This window comes from Scyliorhinus torazame, chromosome 12 (genome assembly GCF_047496885.1).
Source record: "Scyliorhinus torazame isolate Kashiwa2021f chromosome 12, sScyTor2.1, whole genome shotgun sequence".
In the NCBI taxonomy this organism is placed as follows: domain Eukaryota; kingdom Metazoa; phylum Chordata; class Chondrichthyes; order Carcharhiniformes; family Scyliorhinidae; genus Scyliorhinus; species Scyliorhinus torazame.
Genome location: NC_092718.1, coordinates 198,250,349 through 198,268,737, shown reverse-complemented (window position 1 = coordinate 198,268,737; position 18,389 = coordinate 198,250,349). Strand labels below are relative to the sequence as shown.

The 18,389-nt window shown below is 40.2% G+C and overlaps 1 protein-coding gene across 10 annotated transcripts in view; it reads right to left on the bottom strand.

The window, feature by feature from the left end:
- Nucleotides 1-18,389, bottom strand: part of git1 (G protein-coupled receptor kinase interacting ArfGAP 1) — a 252,390-nt gene that overhangs the window by 11,773 nt on the left and 222,228 nt on the right. For 7 of the 10 annotated variants that reach the window (XR_011933692.1, XR_011933693.1, XM_072469628.1 and 4 more), the window contains 2 exons: nucleotides 6,200-6,418; nucleotides 4,452-4,562 (listed from right to left, as the gene is read on the bottom strand). The exons of 1 other annotated variant lie outside the window; for it this stretch is intronic. Coding sequence is in view for 6 of the 9 variants with exons in the window: in XM_072469628.1 (XP_072325729.1) it covers nucleotides 4,452-4,562; nucleotides 6,200-6,418 (330 nt within the window). In the remaining 3 variants the exon portion in view is untranslated. The remainder of the gene's footprint in view (nucleotides 1-4,451; nucleotides 4,563-6,199; nucleotides 6,419-18,389) is intronic. 2 more of the 10 variants (XR_011933694.1, XM_072469633.1) reach the window with 1 other exon arrangement.

Genomic DNA, 18,389 nt, shown 5'->3' with positions numbered 1-18,389 from the left:
CCACAGGTTTTACAATTAGATCTTTATTGCCATACACATTGAAGAACAGTTTAAATACTTTAAACTTCTCAACATCCCTTTGCCCCCGCACCCAAAAACTCAGCAGTTATGGGGTTAACAGAAAAGGGAGCAGTAATAAAAATGCATGCATCTTGGGAAGAGATTAACCCTTTTCCGTTAATACCTACATTACGGCAGATGGTTCCAATATATCACAGTTTTTCGGTTTCAAAAGCATCTTTTGAATGCTGCATAACTAGCTGTTTGCAGATTTGAACATATGGCGTTTCTAATACAATAGAATTTTAAGCGAAACATTTTTTTCACATGTACATGCGAGAACTGGACTGACTGATCCAAGTCCACTCTTCACCACTCTAGTTTCATAACTCAAAGCCAGACTGGTCTCAAATAACACAAGTATTCATGTGCTATGACTACTAGTCGTCTGCATATCTAATATGGAAAGACCCATCCGAGGGGATGTGGGGGAAGGAACAAAATTCCAAATTCTCAAGTTAACATTGTGATAATATTCAAAGCAATGTATTTGAAAATGGCAAATATGGCATGCCTATATTCAAATGGGTGCTTGTTACACAAACCTACAAAACTTCACCAAATCTTAAAAGATTTGTTGAAATTTGACTTTTGATGGCATTGATCGAAGACACAATGTCCGGATGCAATCTCCCTAATAGTGGTCTTGTATTTCCCTTACAAAAATTATGGAAGTTGAAAACACAAGTGCGCATAACACACCCATAGAACTTAATTTATTAATGCAGTTTCACACAAAAGGGGAGATTATGAATTAGAATAATTTATCAAATATATGTGTTTGATGGCTTCCAAGAACACTTATCAAATTAATTTTTCCGATAGCTATTCAAAAGTAACTTCTTTTTAAATTTAATTTTGCCAACTTCCTGCAATAGCGAACTTACTCCCTTAACTGTTGTGCTCAGTGCATTTTGCATCTATTTTATGCAAATTGTAAGATTTCATTAAAATAGCAAGAGATTTGTCAATGCATTGCTTGATTACACAAACTATATTTACACACAAGTTAGTACTTCCACTCCTTTGGAAGGAGTACAGTTGTCTAAGACTGCACTGACTCAAGTACAAACTTGAAAATACACACAAAAGTCTGAACTGGACTCCATACAGATTTCAAATAAAAGCAGAAAATGCTGGAAGCATTCAGCAGGTCCGGCGGCATCTGTGAAGTGAGGAAAAAAAAAAAATTCAAATTTTAGGTTGATGACCATTCCTGAGTTCTGATGAAGGCCATCAACCTGAAATGTTAACTCCATTCCCCGCTCTACGGATGCTACCAGTCACATCGAGCAGTTGCAGCATTTTCTGTTTTGCTTCCAGATTTCTACCATCCGTCATATTTTGCCGTCCTGTCCAGATTTTGTTTGCTACCTTCCCCGATAACCTAAAAGAATAAAGGGCCAGGCACATAAAACACCAAATAGCAACTAAATTTCGATTCGAGAAAACCTTGCAAGAATTTACTATGATTAACTTGAACGGTGAGATCTCAGAATCATCTGCCATTATGCATGACGCCTTCTTCATGCAGTTTTCTAATTAAAAAATATTCTCCTTTCATTTCACAAGGATACTCTCAGAATCTTTGATTGCAATATTCTCATTCAAAAAATAATCTTGACTAAACACCAAAAATTTAACCCTTTGAGGACTACAGTAGCAGTTGACTGCTGCATTTCAAGTTTACAATTCTTTTTCTATTCATTCCTGGGATGTGAGAGTTGCTGGCAGGATCAGCATTTATTGTTCCTGAGAAGCTAGTGCTAAATGCAAAGTCTTCCACATTACATACTTTGATGCCTTTGATCTATAACATTTCATGGAAATTTACAATAAATCCCACTAATGGAATCAAACAGGTTTTGACCATTTCAGCAGCCACCAAGTTCTCAGAGGATTAACATCCTCGAGGATTAGGAGAACAGTTCTGCATTTCCTTTGAGAAAATCTAATGGAATTTTAATTCAGTGTTTTATAAATCTAAAATGGATGAAAGCAATTGTGGGAAAGACCTGCAATAACTGCCATCAACTTAGTTTAAAAAATACCGACAGTCAAAGATTTATAGACAACAAATCAAAAGAAAGCTATTCAAAGGAAATTTTTTTTTTTTGATGAATAAAAATGCACCCTTAGTATCAGTTTGCAAGTGTAACAGTTTGCGAATATTTTCCCTCAATCGTTTGACCCTCTTGCTGATTTTGGTTGGCCACCTTACCATTGATCTCCTGCACCAAAAGCTTTTTATAAATTAGACTATTAAAAAAACCCAGATGTTTAAGTTTCATAATGCTCTGGTTAATAGTTTCCATACCTGCTATTAAAACATAACTAATCAGCTGCTTTTATTTAAATTAATGAAACCTGTGCCTCAATTCAACTGAAAGAAGCAGAGAATTAGAATCAAGAATTTACAGTGCAGAAAGAGGTCATTCGGCCCATTGCGTTTGCACCGGCCCTTGGAAAGAGCACCAAGCCCACACCTCCACCCTATCCCCGTAACCCCACCTAACCTTTCTGGACATTAAAGGGCAATTTAGCATGGCCAATCTACCTAACCTGCACAGCTTTGGACTGTGGGAGGAAACCGGAGCACCCGGAGGAAACCCACACAGCCACGGGGAGAATGTGCAAACCCCGCACAGGCAGTGACCCAAGCCGGGAATCGAACCTGGGACCCTGGAGCTGTGAAGCAACAGTGCTAACCACTGTGTTACCATGCCCGCCCGAAAGAGGGAGGAAAGCAGTGCTCAAAGGGTTAATACATGGAGAAATAGGAACAGTCAGCAGAAAACAAGAAATAGGTAGAATACTTGAATGGCAAATGGCCTTGCTGGATCACCCAAGGTCAATATGCTATTCAAGAAGGGAAAGATGTTAAGAGACTGTTAAAAGGGCAGCATTATTTAACTGTGCACTGTTAATAATGACAGCTGAGCAAGAGGGGCTCATCTTTTGGAATGCACACTGCATAACCATTTCAATCCACCTTATTCTTTCTCCCATATTTCATTATTCAGTTTTTTAGTTCAGTTGTATACAATCCTCATTGCCAGACCACTCTATAGTAGACATATTGGTGCTTTTTTTAAAAACCTCACTTTTGAGGGTACATAGCAAAATAAATAAAAGGGTAACATTTTAAAAATTCCACAGTTTTGAGATTTAAAGAATGGTTGGAGCAATGCTCAGTTTCATTTTTTTCAAGCTTTGTAAAAAAATATTAATGTAGCATGTAAATCAGTGTCTAACTATAACTTTGCCACTGCTTTAGTGTGTCGGCATGCATTCAAGCCCATCAAGTCTGTTTCAGTCATCTATTGGATCATGGCACATCTGAATTTCAATTTCATTTAGCCACCTTTGCTCCTGGTCTTTTGACGCTTTTGCCCAATAAAATCTGCTTTGAAAACCTCAGTTGATCCCCACGCTTTTTTTCCTGGGGGTTGGAAGCAAAGAGATCCAGCTTTTCCCTACCCTTAATTTAAAAATGCTTTCCTGATTTCACTCCTAAAAAACCCTAGGTTTCTTATGGTTATGCCCCCTTATCCAGTACTCAGCTGCCAAAATAAATAGACTCCCTGCCTAAAAATGATTTGATTAACATGGATAAGCAATTCTGAAGATATTGGGTGGGCGGCTGGTGGTAGGGAACGGACTTTATTGTTTTGTTTTTCCAGAGACTAGTAGTTATTAGGGAAAGAAATAAATGTCAAAATTGGTATGAAGTGGCAGGAAGATCTTTCAGAAAGGAGGTTGGATGCATCTAAATGATTTTTTAAAAAACCACATACCATTGTAGAAGAGGATTTAGGACAGTATTTTTTGGGTCAGCTTCAGTGATGTGCATTAAGTGTAAAGTTTCTGAAGTCCTTTTTCAAGTGGCCAAGTTTCTTTTATTTTTTAACTGTACCATGACTAAGTTGACTTAATGCGAGGTTGGCAATCCAATACAACAGAGTATTCAGACCAATTGACAACATATGGTTGCATAAATTCTATTGGAACACACTTGAAGTCTGCAAATGGTGGATTTCCAAAGGCCCTTCCATGAGAAAGCTGGCACTACATGACAAGTCAAATAGCTCCTTCTGTGCCAACACATCTGTGGTGTCATGAGAAAAGACCACGGCTATATTAATGAACCTGCCAACACTGCATTAAAACTTATTTACAATGTGCAGTTATACTTTCAGTTATGCAATTCATTGCAAAATTGAAGAAAAATATTGTTTGAAAGCTGTTTTGACATATTCAACTACGCATTCCAAAAAAGAACCTCCCATCTTTGAAGGGAAAACAGAAGCAAAGATTATAGAGGAACAAAATCCATGCAAGACATGGACACTCCCAGAACAGTTGCTGGAACCCTTTCTGCCCCTTCTTACTTGAGCCCAACTGAGATGGTACTTAACCACGGATCTGCCACAGTCCTGTGAACAGGAGTGCAGCGGAGAGAAGGGAAAAGGTACAGAGGTCACGGAGACACCCCTGCGAATCTGTAACATGGAAGGGACAGTGTAAACAATGGCATGCACATTGACATTAATGAACTTTAAAAAAAAACATGCATGTAGCTTGTTATTGCCAACATGCATTATGTAAATAAACGTTGGTTAAACAGTCTCATGCTGAAGAAATAAAAGCAGTTATTTTATGTCAGATCAACTAGTAGATTGCAAATTGTTAATGCAACGTGCATACAGAATTAATGAAACAAAATAGCACAAATGAAGCAAAATTCACATAAAACTTTACATTAAACCAATGTGATTTCCCTTATTTAACTATTCTCAAAATAATGTTCACTGAGCAATTATAGTGTAGATTCATTCATTTTCGTAGATACGCTAGAGTAATTTGCAATTATGAGGTGAAAATGCCTTTTCAAAAACGGTTTGATCTACTTGAAATTGTTGGCATACCTAATGAGTGTGCAAATCAGAAATATGTGTTTTCAAACATTTAATATAGCACAACTGAACTCAATTTATACATCAAAATATTTAGTGGGCACAGTGGGCTAAACAGCTGGCTTGTAATGCAGAACAATGCCAGCAGTGTGGGTTAAATTCCCGTACTGGCCTCCCCGAACAGGCACCGGAATGTGGCGACTAGGGGCTTTTCACAGTAACTTCAGTGAAGCCTACTTGTGACAATAAGCGATTATTATTATATTTATGCACCCACAGTATCCTGTTCTTAATACAAATTCTGTTTCCTCATCTCACCGGGTGCATCAGTCCTAGAAATGACTGACTCTTATATGTGCTCATATTAGTATATTTATGATGGACTCCACCAGATTTTGTTCGTCACCAGGCTTGGAGCCAGAATGCAAAATTCCAAATATGTTAAGATAATTACTGAAGCTCGACCGGTCTTGGGCTTTGTTCATTTTCCAAATTTTGAAGGTTTATTTTTCCCCCATCTATTGGGGGAGGGACAATTCAAGGATTTTAAAAAGAACCTTCCACGATAATTAGACCCGTCTCCAACTCTTTTGGCCAACCCAGTATTAGGGGTTGGAAGAATTTATAATTTGAAAGTGTAACAAATTGTAACTGAAAATGAACTTAATTACACTAGTTACATGGAATATATTTTCACTTTATAGTTTTAAAATCAGGATCACGAAAATGAGGACGCATTCAAATATTGCAAATTGAGCACCAGGAACAGAACTAAATGCAGCAACTGTGTTTTATGATTGCTCAGTGCCACAAGTCCTTGCAAATCTCTATCCTTGTGCAACTGACGGAACAGTTCACAACACCCATGTGTATTAGATGTAGCCACTTTATAACACAAATTGGAATTTTATACAAAACGGAATGCTGAGCATGAATGCCTAATAGTGCATCTGAAGACACCAGCAGCTCACTTGCAAATTATATCCAGAATTCTGCACTGCAGCTGGGGTTAGAAGATAAAATGATTATTAAAAAATATTTTCCCCCCATCAGAATTTGGAGCTTGGAAAATGAGAGACATGGGTTTACTGCACTACCGTCTTACAATTCCTATACTAAACAGATATCATTGTTTTGTTAATACTGATTAAGCAGTACAACAAACTGAAAAGGCCAATGCACTTGGTTTGAAATGAAATCCACGTCGTAAAGTACTAACTCACACTGCAATCCAAAGGCTGAAGTCTTGTGGCAATGTCATCAGTAGTTTGTCCAAAGGATTTCTGTCCTGATCTGGTTTCATACATGGACACGGCTTGCCGGTCACGTCTACTTGCGCTTAGATGGGGGGCAAGGTCCTGGCGGTCACTGGTAGTTGGTGAAGGATGTAGACTAGGAGTTTGTTGTTTCATTTGTGCATTCTCTGTCTGCAATTTGTTAATCTGAAATTTAATGAAAAAGGGATCCACAACATCTTAAAATAATAATTTAATATCTATTAAGGAGCCATCTTCTTTACAAAGTTTTAACATTTGCGTGGTCAAAAATTACACACAGCAGCATATAAAATAGGAGGGCGCAAATTACAAGGATTACATATTTCAGATGTGACTACGTTATTTTACATTTCATATCCAGATTTCCATCATTAGCAAGCAATAATGACTAAATATTCATGTAGTTTTGTATAAATGTTTCAAATTTGTCCAGTGCCACAAGCCAAATTGGATAGGATGCCTGAAACCATCTGAACAAAGTAAGGGCAGCATTAAGATCTGTGAAGTGGAAGTATTAAAGGTATCAGTGCAGAGTGCTATGGTATGTTGGACCAGTTTGTATCCTCAATTTCCCCACATGGAAAGCTGGCAACTTTGGGCATGTCATCAGAACAGGTGGTCATTGCAGGCAAAAAAAAAAAATTACTTTGGCCACCACCGATCGTCGAGGAAATCACTATTTAAAACACAGAAGGCCATTTGGTTGTAACTCTTAAGAACTATAAAATTAGCCATGATCTGGAGATGCCGGCATAGGATTGGGGTGGGCACAGTAAGAAGTCTTACAACACCAGATTAAAGTCCAACAGGCTTATTTGGAATCGTGAGCTTTTGGAGTGTAGCTCCTTCCTCAGGTGAGTATACAAAATGAGTCCCAGTTTCCTGGCTCCTCTCCCCTCTCACTCTATGGCTTTTTACAGATGACTTTTTCAAATATTGTCATAGTTTTTGGTCCAAAATAACTTTTTTTTAAAAAACCCTGCATCAGAGGCTGTGCAGTAGAACAACTATAAAATAATTACATTTTAGACCTGAAATCTGATCACTGGCTAATTTACTAGGTCTATTTATATAAAGGTGAACCACAGGAATATTCACACCTCAGTAAGATGTTCATAGTGTCTGTTTATTTGCATGTTACACATTCTTTGCTGATGCGAGAGTGTATTAAAATAATATAAGACGTCAAACTCGTGTATAGTGACATAAATTCAAATGCTGTACAAAATTGTGTTGGACAGAAACAAAATTTGCTGAAAAACTGGGCCAAATTTAATTTCATGTTCCTTGCTTAAGCATCATTAGTGTTCTTACCTGAACTTTCTTTGCTGCTAAGTCAGCTTTCTAGATAAGAACTATACTTTAATGTGGCATAGCCCCCTGACCCAAATTTTAAACTTTACGCCAAAGCTTAGAGATTGTACAACTAATTCTCTAAAGTGAACATTAACTTTGAGGAATAATTAAAAGTCTATGGGGCATTCATATATCGCTTTGACAAAAGGTTTTTAAGATCCTTTATTATCGCATTGGTACCGTTCAATGAAAATACCACAAAATTTCAGTTAGTCTGCAGTGCTAACAGATACTGTGCAAGTACAGCAACCAACATTTAAAATAATCAATATCCTTGACACAAAGAATCATAGAATGATTACAGCACAGAAGTAATCTATTTGGCCCATCGTGTTCATGCCACTTCACCGCAAGAGCTACGCAGCTAGTTCCACTCCCCTGGAATTCTTTTCCCTCCAATATATTCCATTCTCCTTTCAAAACTACATTTGAATCTGCCTCCACCACACTCTCAGGAACTGCATTTCAGATCCTAACCACTCACTGCGCCTTCTCTTCTCGAAGGAGAACAGTCTCAACTTTGCCCATCTATCCTGGAGGAACTACAGGAGGAGTTTGAGTTACCGGGTGGAAACGGGTTCAGGTACCTGCAGGTACACAATTTTGTCTGGGGCAGGTCCCGAGCTTTCCTCGCCTCCCACTAAGGGGACTACAGGATAAGGTGATGTCTAAAACAGGAGTTGGGGAGGGGAGGGTCTTGGAAAGATACAAGGAACTGATGAAGTGGGAAGGGGTTCCAATTGGGGAGGAGAAGAGGAAGTGGGAAGAAGAGGTGAGAGGGGAGTTGGAAGTCGGGTAATGGGAGAAAGTCCTGAGGAGAGTCAATGCATCCTTGTCGTGTGCCAGGCTTAGCCTGATCCAGTTCAAGGTGGTCCACAGGGCTCATATAACTGTGGCCCAGATGAGTAGGTTTTTTGAGGGGTGGGGGGGGGGGGGGGGGCATGGAAGTGACGAATAAGGGCAGGGAATCTAATGTATGGGTTGTTAGGGGCTAGGGCTGGGGGGTTGGGTAAGTTATTGTGGGATTTTTGCATGTGTTGGATCTCTGTTGTTTAAAATGTGAAAATAGTAAAATTATAAATGCCTCAATAAAATATTTTCTGTTAAAAAAACTTTGCCCATCCATGCACACAACGGAAACTTTCATCTCTGCAACCATCCTCATGCATCCTTTTTGCACCTCACCAATGTCTCCACAGCCGTACTGAAATGTTGGAATTGGACACAATACTCTAATTGAGTCCGAACCAGTGTTTTATAAAGATTCATCATAGCATCCTTGCTGTACTCTATCCTTCATCATATTTGTAAACAGTGGCTGTGTGAATATACAAGAGGTGCACCATTATAGTCATATTGCTGACTGAAATAACAGCTACTGTATTAAAAAAACAGATGTGGTATGTTATCTAATGTCCAAAATGCTGAGATGGGGTAGTGCATTTTTGCTTCACAAACTCAGTTTGCTTAAAGAAACACTCGCCACAATGCAGTCAAAATATTCCTTCCAGTGTACTGTCATAGTAAAAACTACAATATGACATATCATATTCATTCATGTGTATTCTGCTTGAGGCAGAACCTTGGCTCATTGTCTACTGACATTGCTCATCCTGAGCTGTTTCTCTTGGCAATTGTTTTGTCAGTGGTGATCTGTCATTGCCTTCCACTCTGAGGGTGAGGAGGCAGAATACCCCAGCTGGAACAGGAATCAAGCCTGCGCTGTTAATGTTATTCTGAAACGCATGATAGCCATCTAGTCAACTGAGCTAACTGGCCACCTATATAATCTCAAAGACCTAGCCAAGGAGGTAGCTCAGCGATTAGCAGTACTATGTTGCTTCTAGTTCATTTGCTGGAACATTTAACCTCTCAAAAATAGAAAACACAGGCAAATATTATTTAGCTATTCGTAGAATAATGCAAGAAGATTTAATGCATAAGACCAGGTTTGCTTTCCTGTTATAAAAGCGGATGCTGGAACCGGAAACAAAAAACAGAAAATACTGGACAATCTCAGCAGGTCTGACAGCATCTGTGGAGAAAGAAGGGAGCTAATGTTTTGAGTCTGGATGACTTTGTCAGAGCCTGATTTCCTGTTAGTTTTCTTTCTTGTAGAATAGACTATGCTCTTCAGTTTGCTGTGATTTTTAGCATAACTAGAGCAGATGTGCAGTGGTGTTTGGATTTTACAGTAAATATCAGAATGTAGTGTGCGTTACAGAGCTAATGGTGCTGGTACGAATGAAAGGAGCAAAGTATTTTAACAGATTTCATTTATGATGAATACAAGATATATATTGTATTTTGTATGTGTTGCAGTAATGCTTTTTAATGCCAAGAGTTCAGGTGTGTATATATATATCTGCTGCAGTAATATTATTGAAGAATCTAGGATTCTAGAATTAAAGAATCTAGACATTCACTGCAGAAGGTGCAATTAAGATGTCATAAAAGCAAGACCATTATTCATTCCAACCATTATAAGTTTACAAAAAGAGGCTTAATGGAGTTTCGTTATGATTGCTAGAGATTCCCTGGGGAGTAGATAAATTGAGAAATTGTCTTTAGACTTGGGTAATCAGGTCAGGAGATCTGAATGGGATAAAGATGATGCAATTAATGGCAGGAGCCAGGTCTGGAACAGGTGGTTCAGCTTTTAGATTTGCTGGGAGATTTGAGCTGAGCAGCAGCTTTTTCCAAAGGCTGTCAGGTTAAACAGTAGTCTGACCAGACACAAGGAATTGTCAGGCTGTATCCTGACAGGTTTAATCTCGTTCTTCAAGCAGTATTTCCAAGAAATCTCTATTCAAGTGTACAGCAAGTATTTCTCTGTTTGCTAAGTATTTACAAGTAGCTTTTGACCTGTGATGGGCATTTCCTGATAGAGAAAGTAACAGTTAGAAGTTAAAGCATTTCCTTTTATTGTTAAGAATTGATTAACTGCTAATTATAAGCTATTTTCTGTGATGTTAATGTAGTTTAATACTGTGTTAATAATGTTTATTTTAATATAACATATCCTTACTTGTCAGTGGAATCACTCCTGGAGTGAAGTATAATTTCCTTTCAGTTTTTCAAAAACAAAATTGGGGTTAATGTATGATATCCCAGCTAGGGTCTGGTCTGGGATCTTGACACATGCATATCGAACAGATGAGTTTAACAAAATGTATTCAAAACAGAACTAACTAATTTATAATGTGCTGTGGCGGACTTCTTCCAACTAACCACAGGAGACCCAGGGACAGGTTACAATAGTTTACTCACGATTCAAGAAACCTCTGGAGTAGCACCTTCCTCTGACACAGCAATAGCAGGGAGAGTATTGTAATAACTCATTGCTCCAAGTCACAGATACAGACTGTTAGTCAGTACACAGAACATTATTTAATTTTCAATCTTGTCTATGTAGGTTTATTATTAAACCTTCATCCAGAAGCTTGTCTGTAATCTCACTAGAAATTATCTGTTCCTCAAACAAGTAAACAACCTTGCTGGTGAGTTCTGCAGATAATAGGACCTTGAGGTAGAGCACTTGATTAGCATGTGAATTTACTCTAATGCAGGGGTGCTAGGTCTATACCCCTTTTACTAAATCTATTAATTCACTCTCACAAATGCATACACAAAATATATTTCCTTAAATGTTGAAGGTATGCACTAAAATTAATGGTGTCTGGACTTGCGTATTAAAAGTAAACTTGGCTAATTTTTCACAACAACTGCATTGCAAAATGAAAGTTTGAACAAAGTTAATCACTAACACCATCTTTTCCCAACAAAATGGAAATGGAAGAAAAGCCCAAAGTCCTTCACACTGAACAAAACAGTGCTGCCCTGTAAATTAGCAGAAGGTACTAATTTCTATGGGAAAGATTTCCATAATTTTGCTACCTGTTGCGTCTCAGTTACAAGCCTCAGTTAGATTTCAGTTAGAGCCTAAAAGCCCAGCTACCAACCGAGTAAGAAAGGCATGCTTTGCATATGGGTTGGAAAGTTGGCTGTAGCGCAAAACAAACCAAGAACTGCACAGTACAAAGGCACTATTCTCATGATAACTACAGTAATTCTGAACTCTTTGTCTTTGAAGGCAGCACTTTGTAGCCAAAACTTGTTTTGTCCTGAACTTTACCAGTGGTGAAATGAAGCGATTGAAGATTCTATTTTCAGAAGATCCTTGCTTAAGGAAGATTTCTTTAAGAAAGGCAACAAAGAGCAGCACGGTGGCGCAGAGGGTTAGCCCTGCTGCCTCACGGCGCCGAGGTCCCAGGTTCGATCCCGGCTCTAGGTCACTGTCCGTGTGGAGTTTGCACATCCTCCCCGTGTTTGCGTGGGTTTCGCCCCCACAGCCCAAAGATGTGCAGGCTAGGTGGATTGGCCACGCTAAATTGCTCCTTAATTGGAAAAAGATGAATTGGGCACTCTAAATTTAACAAAAAAGGCAACAAAAGTTTCCTATTGACACTCTAACATAACCCAGGAAAGCAAGTGATCAATTTGTTAACTTTCATGTTTCATAATGAAAGAAGATAAGTAGATGGACACTTTTTCTTTAAATTGAGTTTTGTAAACTGGTCTGACAGTACCAGACTCTTAATTGTTTATTTTAAATGCCCATAACTTAATGTTAAGAGTGCCACAGCTGGAAAAGGCTCAACTTTGCTGACCAAGTAATACCTGCTTCAGTTTCACATCAAGCACTTCCTGCCAACATCAAACACTAAGTTATAAAAGCAAAATGGAGCAAATGTCAACAGGAAGACATCCAAAAGGCTAGCAGCATGCATTGGCTTTAAATTTAACAAGCTTGCATGCAAGTAACTGATATGTCCAGATGGCAACAAAACCAATGCACCTGGTATTAATAGATGTTATGGGCCAGGGTTTAGAGAACTCCAAAGTGTATCATGGAGTTCACCTGACCCACAACGTTTAATAAATTGTGGTATGGGGAGCACACGGCCCACTCTACAGGTGTGGTACAGCAGAAATGGAAAATTATTTTTTTAAAGCAAAACAATGTTTATTCTAGGAACTCAAGTTAATCTTTTTACAACATACAGTGAACATCTTAGCAACCATTAATTCAAATACAACCCCCAAAGACTACAACACTAAGTAATCCTTTAAGCTTTCCTTTTAACATCCATACAACTTAAAAACAAAACCTTTAACAGAAGCACATCAGGTTAAAGTCACTACTGAAAAGATTTATAATTCTGAATTCACCAAATGATCAAGAGGTAGTCTTTTGATGGCAGAGAGAACAGCAGTACACCTGCTTGGTCTGGCTTCAGCTCCAACACCAAAAACGAAACTAAAACACACCCTGCAGCAAACAGCCTAAAAGGAAAGTAAAAAGCTGACAGACAGCCCAGCTCCACTCACACTCTGACATCACTGATAAACCCCCATTTCTTAAAGGTACATTTCTTTAACACCCATTTCTTAAAGGTACTCTCACATGACATAGAACATGGTGGAAAGACTAGGACAGAGAGAGAGAGAGAGAGAGAGAGAGTGAAACAGGTGGAGCAACAGAGAGGAATGAGGGGAGAGCTTGGAGAAATGGAAATAATTTTCAGGCGCAAGCAATAGATTGACAGTTTATGTTAAGGACCTGAAAACAGTTTTGCTTCTGATCATCAACTCTGAAATGTGGCGACAACTATGGAGAGTGCTTTGAGTTTGACCATAGTGTGCACCAAGTCAATTCTACCACTCACCAGGCTCAGTCTGCGTGGTGAGAAACTGAATACATTTGGGGTGGAGGATTAAGGGACTTGTGGACTAATTGGAGGAAGCACCACACAGTGTAAATTAGACAAAATGAAAGAGGGCAGATTAAATTTATTGCGGAGAAGTGTCGGACACAAAATGGAAATGTAACCAACACACAAACTCTCTGAATGATGTTGAAATAGCTAAAGGTAAAGTGGAAAGTGAGCTTTCTAAAAAATTCATTTGTGGTATGTGGCCATCACTGACTAGGCCAGCATTTATTGCCCAACCCGAATTCCCCTTGAGGTGGTTAGCTGCCCCCTTGAACCGCTGCAATCCATGTGGTGTAGGTATCCCTTTTACACTTTTTGGCAGTTTTGATACAAGTGATTGGCTTGCTAGGCCATTTCGGAGGGCATTTTAAGAGTCAACAATATTTCAATAATCTGAAGTCATATGCAAGGATGGCAGATTTCCTTCCCTAAAGGACATTAGTGAATGAGATGGGTTTATATGACAATCGACAATGGCTTAATAGCCATCATTAGACTTTTAATTCAAAATTTAAAAAAAATAATAATTTACATTTCACCGCTTCGCCGTGGTGGGAGCATTACCCTGGGTCTCTAGGTTACTAGTCCAGTGACAATACCACTATGCCACCGCCACCACCCCTAGAGTTTCAGCAGTCATGGTGAAGAATATATCTAAGCAATGGAAAGCAACAAATAACAAAGTAAACAGAATGTTAAACTGCTTTGCCAAATCAATTAAATGCTAGTCAGAGGAAGTCAAGATCAAACTATTGGTCTGGCCACATCTTGAGTGCTATGTCTATTTCTAGTCACCAAGATACATTGTGTTGCAGTCAATACTCTTTTTTCCAAATGGCAGGCAGAGACTAGTGGGGTATCGCAGAGTTTGGTGCTGGGACCCCAGCTCTTCACTATTTATTAAGGATTTAGATGAAGGAACTAAGTACCTCCAATATCTCCAAATTTGCAGGTGACACAAAGCTGGGTTGGAGGATGCAGAGATCCTTCAGTGTGATTTGCACAAGTTGTGAGTGGGCAAATGAATGGCAGATGCAGTATAATTTGGAGAAATGTGAGGTTATCCACTTCGGTAGCAGAAACAGGAAGGCAGATTATCAGGATGGCCATGAATTAGGAGAGGGGAATATGCAACGAGACTTGGGTGCCCTCGTACACCAGCCACTGAAGGTCAGCATGCAGGTGAAACAGGTGGTAAAGAAGACAAATGATATGTTGGCTTTCATAACCAGACTATTTGAGTGCAGGAACAGGGATTTCTTGCTGCAATTATACAGGGCCTTAGTGAGTCCAGACCGGGAATACTATGTGCAGTTTTGGTCTCCTTATCGGAAGAAGGATATTCTTGCTCTAATGGAAGTGCAGAGAAGGTTTACCAGACTGATTCCTGGGATGGCAGACTAACTAGTGAGGAGAGACGGGGTCAGTTAGGATTCAACTCAAGAGTTCAGAAGAATATGGGGGAGATCTCATAGAATCCTGTAAAATTCTAACAGGACTAGGCTGGGTAGATGCAAGAAGGATGTTCCAGATAATAAGGGTGTCCAGGGATCACAGTCCGAGGATACGTGGTAGACCATTTAGGACAGAGGTGAGGAGAAATTTCTTCACCTAAATAATGGTCAGCCTGTGGAATTCACTGCCACAGAAAGTAGTTGAGGCCAAAACACTGTTTTCAAGAAGCACGGGGCAGAGGGGATCAAAGGATAGGGGGGGGAAAAAAAAAGAGGTGCTAACAGACGGTTCAGTTGGATGATCAGCCATGTTCACGATGAATGGTGGAGAAGGCTCATAGGACCGAATGGCCTCTTCAACAGGAAGGCAAATTAGGATCGCCATAAATTAGGTGAGGTCAATATGCAACGACACCCGAGTGCCCTCGATACCAATCACTGAAGGTAAGCATGCAGTTGAAACAGGTGAAAATTTTTTTTTTAAATATGTTTATTGAAAAATTTCTTTATAAACAAAATATAAAACAATTAACCCAAATGACAAAATTAAAGGACAAGATAAACAAACAAAAGCATATATTAACTTAACCCCACTTAACTAAAGTAAACCCCATAACAACGGACGGTAAATAGCTCTTTAAAAAAGGAAATGAATCTCATCTCAGGAGAACCCTTCTCCCGACCCCCTAATGGTGCTCTTGACTGTCTCTAAATGCAAGAACAACGTGAGGTCACCTAACAAAGCGGAGGCACTGGGTGGAGTAGGAGACCTCCATCCAAGAGGAACTCATCTCCGGGCTATTAATGGAGCATCGGCGAGTCTGACACCCCAATAATGGCCACCAGCGGACCAACTAAACATTGAGTATATCTGACATGGCATTGAAGAGAGAGACCCAAAAGATTACTAACCTGGGATAAGATCAAAAAAAAAAGTGTGTGGTTGGTTGGCCCCAGAGAACAACGTTCACACCTGTCCTTCACCCCAGAGAAGAATCCATTCATCCCGTTTTAGTCAGATCGTCCTGTGCACCACCTTGAATTGGATCAGACTAAGCCGCGCACGCGAGGACGTGAATTTGACCGTGAAGGGCCTCACTCCATACCTCATCATCCAGGATGGGACCCAACTCACCTACACCTCAATCAACAGAGCTGACTCCGCTGATGGGATCTGACCATATATGCATGAAATAGTCCCCCCCCCCCCCCCAAAATCAGGTTGGGCCAAAGACAAAATCCTCTTCAACAGGGAGGGTGGTGGTGCCAAGGAGAAAGAGGGGAAAGCCTTGAGTGGAAAATCGCTAAAGTATTTGAAAAGACTGAAACAAGGGAGTAGAAATATTTCCGACAGCTCGTTAAAGCTAGCAAACCTTCCTTCCACAAACAGGTCTCCAAATCTCTCCACGCGCTTTCCCTCATGACCTAAATGTAGATTCTAGACCCACTGGCGAAAAAAGTGATTATTGCAGATGGGGTCAGTAGAGACATGGAACTGAGTTTAATAATAGTCTTAACCCTGCCCACCAAGGACAGGGCAGGTTGTCCCACTCCTGCAAGTCAGATTTGACACCATTAACCAGACTAATAAAATTCAATTTATGAAGCGAGGCCCAATCATGGGCACTTGGATTCCTAGGTAATGAAAGCTAGTTCTGGCAAGGCAAAAAAGTAGTGTTTCCCGATGGGCTCTCCTCCCAGCAGGGGGTTAACCAGGAAGCATTTGCTCATCCAGATTCAACTTAAACCCAGAGAAGGACCCAAAACTCCCAAGCAGCTTCATTATCTCTTCCAGAGTGGATACCGGGTCTGTAATATAAAGAATATTCAAGGACACCCTATGCTCTACCCCTCCTTGACTAATCCGACTCCACTTAATAGAAGATCTCAGCGCTATGGTGAGCGGTTCTATTGCCAAACTGAACAGGAGTGGAGACAACAGACATCCCTGCCTCGTGCCCTTATTCAGCGGGAAGTAGCCAGAATTCAAAGCATTTGTGTGAACACTAGCAGTGGACGCCATATAAAATTTAAAAATCCAAATCTCCCAAGAATCTCAGAGATATTCCCACTCCACTCTTTCAAATGCTGTTTCTTTTAAAAAAAAATTTTTTTTTTTTTTTTTTTTTTTAAAAGAGTACCCATTTAATTTTTTTCCAATTAAGGGGCAATTTTAGTGTGGCCAATTCACCTACCCTGCACATCTTTGGGTTGTGGGGGCGAAACCCATGCAAACACAGAGAGAATGTGCAAACTCCACACGGACAGTGGCCCAGAGCCAGGATTGAACCTGGGACCTCAGCGCTTGAGGTGGCAGTGCTACCCACTGCGCCACCATGCTGACCTTTCAAATGCCTTTTAAGCGTCTAGGGGGGGGAGAAAAAAAAATCACCTCCGGTTCAGGCACCGAGGGGGAAGAAAGGGCGTCATTTAACAGACTTCGTATGTTGGTCGACAATTGCCGGCCCTTAACGAAGCATCTGTGAGGCAAGCCTCCAACCACAGTGCCAGCACCTATGCAAGTAACTTGATATCTGCATTTAAAAGTGAAATAGGTTGGTCCGATCCATATTCAGCCAGGTCCTTGTCCTTCTTAAGGATCAAGGAAATAGACGACAGAGCAAATATAAAATGCAACAAACCCTGGGTTTAGCAATCATTAAACATATCTAGAATTAGAGGTACCAATTACTTCGCAAACCTCTTCTAATACTCAACGGGGAAGCTATTTTGTAAGGTCTAATGCAGGTAGGGAATATACAATGAATGGTAGAACCCGCAAGAGAATTGACAAGTCAGAAAGATCTTGGTGTACAGGTCCACAGGCCACTGAAAGGTGCAACACAGGTGGAGAAGGTAGTCAAGAAGGCATACAGCATGCTTGCTTTCATTGGCCGGGGCATTGAGTAGAAAAATTGGCAAGTCATGTTGCAGCTGTATCGAACCTTAGTTAGGCCACACTTGTGGAGTATAGTGTTCAATTCAGGTCGCCACACTACCAGAAGGATGTGGGGGTTTTAGAGAGGGTGCAGAAGAGATTTACCAGGATGTTGCCTGGTATGGAGGGCATTAGCTAGGGGGAGAGGTTGAATAAACTTGGTTTGTTCTCACTGGAACAAAGAAGGTTGAGGGGCGACCTGATAGAGGTCTGCAAAATTATGAGGGGCATAGACAGAGTGGATAGTCAGAGACTTTTCCCAGGGTAGAGGGGTTAATTACTAGGGGGCATAGGTTTAAGGTGCGAGGGGCAAGGTTTAGAGGAGATGTGCGAGGCAAGTTTTTTTTTATACACAGAGGGTAGCGGTTGCCTGGAACTCGCTGCCGGAGGTGGTGGAGGAAGCAGGGACGATAGTGACATTTAAGGGGCATCTTGACAAATACATGAATAGAATGGGAATAGAGGGAAACGGACCCCGGAAGTGTAGAAGATTTTAGTTGAGACGGGCAGCATGGTCGGCACAGGCTTGGAGGGCCGAAGGGCCTGTTCCTGTGCTGTACTTTTCTTTGTTCTTTGTTCTATTAGAGCCAGAAGCTTTACCAGTTTGCATC